Here is a 5,000-nt window from a genome sequence, read left to right on the forward strand (position 1 = left end):
GAGGAGGACGGGGTAGGAGACAGAGAATTGTGTAAACTATATACATTACAACACATTTCCATCTGCAAGGTTTATAGCCGTATAGGTGAGGGTATTCTCCTCAGAGTCATCGATGGCCTATGCTCCCTGAGGAGTATGTAAGCAAGTTTGAGGGTTCTCCTCAGCTAAGTGCAGTTCTTCCTCCGGTCCCCAGGTGGCGCTGATGAAGCAGATGAAGGACGAGCAGCTGAGGAGGAGGATGGTGGACGCCAAGAGGAACAGAGAGATCGCTCAGCTCAAGAAGGAGCAGAGAAGACAGGAGGTACGTGTGTGTGTCAGGGTGTGTTTATGTGTGTCAGGGTGTGTTTGTGTGTGTGTCAGGGTGTGTTTGTGTGTGTGTCAGGGTGTGTGTTTGTGTGTGTAAGGGTGTGTTTGTGTGTGGTGACATAGAAGGGTATGCCTGGAGATACGTGATACACTTATGATGCTCTTGTACTCAACTAGAGTCTTTTTTTTAAATGTCTAGGTTAATATACAGTACCAGTCAATAGTTTGGACACACCTACTCATTCAAGGGTTTTTCTTTATTTTTACTATTTTCTACATTGTAGAATAATAGTGAAGACATCAACACTATGAAATAACACATATGGAATCATGTAGTAAGCAAAAAAGTGTTCTTCAAATAGCCACCCTTTGCCTTGATGACAGCTTTGCACACTCTTGGCATTCTCTCAACCAGCTTCACCTGGAATGTTTTTCCAACAGTCTTGAAGGAGTTCCCACATATGCTGAGCACTTGTTGGCTGCTTTTCCTTCACTCTTCCGTCCGACTCATCCCAAACCATCTCAATTGGGTTGAGGTCGGGTGATTGTGGAGGCCAGGTCATCTGATGCAGCACTCCATCACTCTCCTTCTTGGTCAAATAGCCCTTACACAGCCTGGAGGTGTGTTGGGTCATTGTCCTGTTGAAAAACAAAGTCCCACTAAGCCCAAACCAGATGGGATGGCATATCGCTGCAGAATGCTGTGGTAGCCATGCTGGTTAAATAAATCACAGACAGTGTCACCAGCAAAGCACCCCCACACCATAACACCTCCTCCTCCATGCTTTACAGTGGGAAATACACATGTGGAGATCATCCGTTCACCCACACCGCGTCTCACAAAGACACAGCGGTTGGAACCAAAAATCTCCAATTTGGACTCCAGACCAAAGGACAATTTTCCACCGGTCTAATGTCCATTGCTTGTGTTTCTTGGCCCAAACAAGTCTCTTCTTCTTATTGGTGTCCTTTGGTAGTGGTTTCTTTGCAGCAATTCGACCATGAAGGCCTGATTCACACAGTCTCCTCTGAACAGCTGATGTTGAGATGTGTCTGTTACTCTGTGAAGCATTTATTTGGGCTGCAATTTCTGAGGCTGGTAACTCTAATGAACTTATCTTCTGCAGCAGAGGTAACTCTGGGTCTTCCATTCCTGTGGCGGTCCTCATGCGACTGCACTTGAAGAAACTTTAAAAGTTCTTGACATTTTCCATACTGACTGACCTTCATGTCTTAAAGTAATGATGGACTGTCGTTTCTCTTTGCTTATTTGAGCTGTTCTTGCCATAATATGGACTTGGTCTTTTACCAAATAGGGCTATCTTCTGTATACCCCCCTACCTTGTCACAACACAACTGATTGGCTCAAACGCATTAAGAAGGAAATAAATTCCACAAATTAACTTTTAAGAAGGCACACCTGTTAATTGAAATGCATTCTAGGTGACTACCTCATGAAGCTGGTTGAGAGAATGCCAAGAGTGTGCAAAGCTGTCATCAAGGCAAAAGGTGGCTATTTGAAGAATCTCAAATATAAAATATATTTGATTTGTTTAACACTGTTTTGGTTACTACATGATTCCATATGTGTTATTTCATAGTTTTGATGTCTTCACTATTATTCTACAATGTAAAAATAAAGAAAAACCCTTGAATGAGTAGGTGTGTCCAAACTTCTGACTGGTAGTGTATGTTAATATAAATTCCATTTTTTTATGTATTCCACATGTATTGTCTGACATCTCTCCACCTCTCTCCCTCCCTCAGTACCAGATTAGGTCGTTGGAGAGTCAGAAGCGTCAGCAGGAGCTTGTCTTACGTAGAAAGAGCCAGGAGGTGACAGCGTTACGACGGTTGGCTAAACCCCTGTCTGGACGCATGGCTAAACGGCTTCAGCCCCTAGACTCTGGAGCAGAACTGTCTCCCAGCACCACCTCCTCTGAACCAGAGTCCAACAGGTGGGTAGTGCTGCTACCGTAACCAATTTGAATTGGTTAACTTCACTCCTGAGCTTGAAATGCTACCACCTGTGCCATCGAATTGCTAGCTTTTCTGTGGCGTAGCTGGCTAACTTGTCAAGAGCTTGGTGAGGGATGACGATATACTGTTTTGCAACCAGCTTGACGTCGGTTACACTACTCTACACAGTGTGTCTGCTCAACAGGTCACGATGAACAGTACTTTTTTTCCACGTTAATCTATTTCATAGCTTGTGTCTGTTGTCTATATGTTGGTTTAGGACCACTCCAACCAATGTGTCTAACATAGTGAGACAGTGGAACACCAAGATGAACGGCTACCTGGGACAGAGCGAAGGGATGACCACCAACGGGACACGGGTTGTTGGGTGAGTCACGGCGAGGACTGTGTGTGTGTGTGTCATGGATTGTCAGCTCAGATGCAGAGCAGGGATGAGTGTGTGTGCTTGTGTGTGTGTGTGTGTGTACATGTTTTTAATGAATTGCCAGCTCAGATGCAGAGAAAGGATGAGTGTGTGGGTGCTCTGTGTGGGTGCTCTGTGTGGGTGCTCTGTGTGTCACAGGAGGCAACTGAGGGGAGGACGGCTCATAATAATGGCCAGAACAGACAAATGGAATGTCATCAAACACCTGGAAACCATGTGTTTGATGTATTTGATACCATTCCACTGATTCCCTTCCAGCCATTACCACGAGCCTGTCCTCCCCAATTAAGGAGCCACCAACCTCCCGTGGTGTGCATGCCTATGTGTCTGCATGTGAGCTGCATAAAGCATGAAACACACCAAGAATCTGAGTGCCGATAGACTGCCGATAGCTACTTATTACAGTGGGAAGCCGTTCCTTCTCTTGCTAGAACAAAAGACGTACCTGCTGTGTATCGATGAAACTGCCGTTTCTATTTGTAAGAATCGCAATGCTTGGCAGTGTGGCCGACAACTTGACTTTGAGCCAATCAGAGAGCACAAACCTCCACGTGCGGGAGCCAGTCAGGAGTAACAAGAAAAAGGAAAAAAGTCCAGTCTAATCCTTTTTCTTCAGAATTGTTCTAACTAAAACAATAAAGCTTCATAATACATCTTTTTTTTTTTCTCGAGGAAGTCTTTTATGTCTAGCCAAGGAGTTTTGTGCTTGAAGAAGGATTTTGTTGTTAGGTTTGATCATGTGCACTATGTGTATTAGTTAGTTAGCTAGCTAGCTAACGTTAGCTTGCTAACTGAGAAAGGCAGTCATACACACTTCAAATGAAACTAGTGGGGTGATAAGTGCAGCACAATGCACACTACACTAAATGCTTCACCACGCTAGCTATCTGGCCACCGTAGATAGTAACATTATCATTCAATCACAATGGATTCGTTTCCATGAAGCAGCTGCCTGTAGATGGCTGCCGAGAGTCTTTAACAAATATTTTTTATAACTTACCCAAGATAAGACCACAGCCTGTTGTTTCCAATTTGAGCAAATTAATCATAGTGGGCAGAATAAGCAAGGAGGTAGCGAGGTTCTGTTGGTTTGTTGTAGCATGTATTTGCATATTTTGGTTAGGGAACGCCTACTCTGTGAAGTGCGCGTGTTCAATAGCTCAATTTGCCCTTGCACTCCATATAAACAGTGCCATTTTTTGAAACCTTGGCAAAGGGTAAAGTCTACAAAACTTAGTCCACTCTGTTCGTAAGAGATTCTAGATTTGGAAATAGAAAACTGTATTGAGATCAAATGTTTCATTGATGAGAAAATTAGCAGAATGTCAGCCAAAATCCATCTTGCTCCATCTTCTCCCACGGCCCGCCACTGGGCTTCCTCTCATCACCGTATTTGGAGACTGAATTAAATAGTTTATTTCTCATCTTGCTAGCTAGTTATCTAGCGGTAGCCATCTGGCTAGTATCAAAAGCAACAGTAGCACAGCTAGCTAGCTAGTTAGCTAACATTGACTAGACCATAAAGCAACACACACGGACATGTTTGCCAAACAACGCTACTGCCACCTTCTGGTTTGGAGTATTTTAACAAGGCTGAGTTGCTGACGACTTCAAGGTCTTTGCTGTGTGAACACAAAAGAGATGAACTGCCGGCACTCTGTTCAGTGGTGCTAAAAACTGTCGGCAGGCAAACGTTTGACAATCCTACCGGTGTGTCTGAGCTATAAGAGGGTCAGATTCAGATGAGGTATGAGTTTGTTGACATTTACTCAGCTAAGGCTATTGTCAGATTCAATGAAGTTTAATTCAATTTTGAGGAGTGCCTTTTACAAAACCATTTATCGGTTTATCTTAAAATAGAATTTACAGAAGTGACTTTCTGATACACTCTCCATCTCCTTCTCTTCTACTTCCGCTTTCTTTCTCTCCGTCCCTGTCTACCTCTCTCCCCCTTCCTCCCCAACCTCTCTCGAAATCTCCCCCTCTCTTTCTCTTTCTCACTCTTCTATTCTCTCCCTTCTCCTCCCCCCAGCCCGCCCAGCAGTAGAAAGAGGGTTGACTTGAGCTGTGATGGGACTGACAGTTCATCTGTATTGTCTTTCCTCTTCCTCTCTGTGTAGGAGTAGGAATCGTGTCCAGCAACGTAAGGGTGTTCTAGGGGCCAGTAGTAGTTTCTCCAAGGCAGCCCGTCAGAAGTGGCAGACACTGGAGAGGAGGATCCTAGACATCGTCATGCAGAGGATGACCATCACAAACGTAGAGGCCGACATGGACCGACTCATCAAGGTAC

At 44.4% G+C, this 5,000-nt stretch overlaps 1 protein-coding gene across 1 annotated transcript in view; it reads left to right on the forward strand.

Moving 5' to 3' along the window:
* kif21b (kinesin family member 21B) overlaps positions 1-5,000 on the forward strand; it is a 106,008-nt gene that overhangs the window by 65,073 nt on the left and 35,935 nt on the right. The window contains exons 15-18 of the mRNA XM_041887332.2: positions 194-301; positions 2,074-2,264; positions 2,546-2,653; positions 4,831-4,996. Of these exons, the coding sequence (XP_041743266.2) occupies positions 194-301; positions 2,074-2,264; positions 2,546-2,653; positions 4,831-4,996 (573 nt within the window). The remainder of the gene's footprint in view (positions 1-193; positions 302-2,073; positions 2,265-2,545; positions 2,654-4,830; positions 4,997-5,000) is intronic.

Source organism: Coregonus clupeaformis, chromosome 10 (genome assembly GCF_020615455.1).
Source record: "Coregonus clupeaformis isolate EN_2021a chromosome 10, ASM2061545v1, whole genome shotgun sequence".
NCBI lineage: Eukaryota > Metazoa > Chordata > Actinopteri > Salmoniformes > Salmonidae > Coregonus > Coregonus clupeaformis.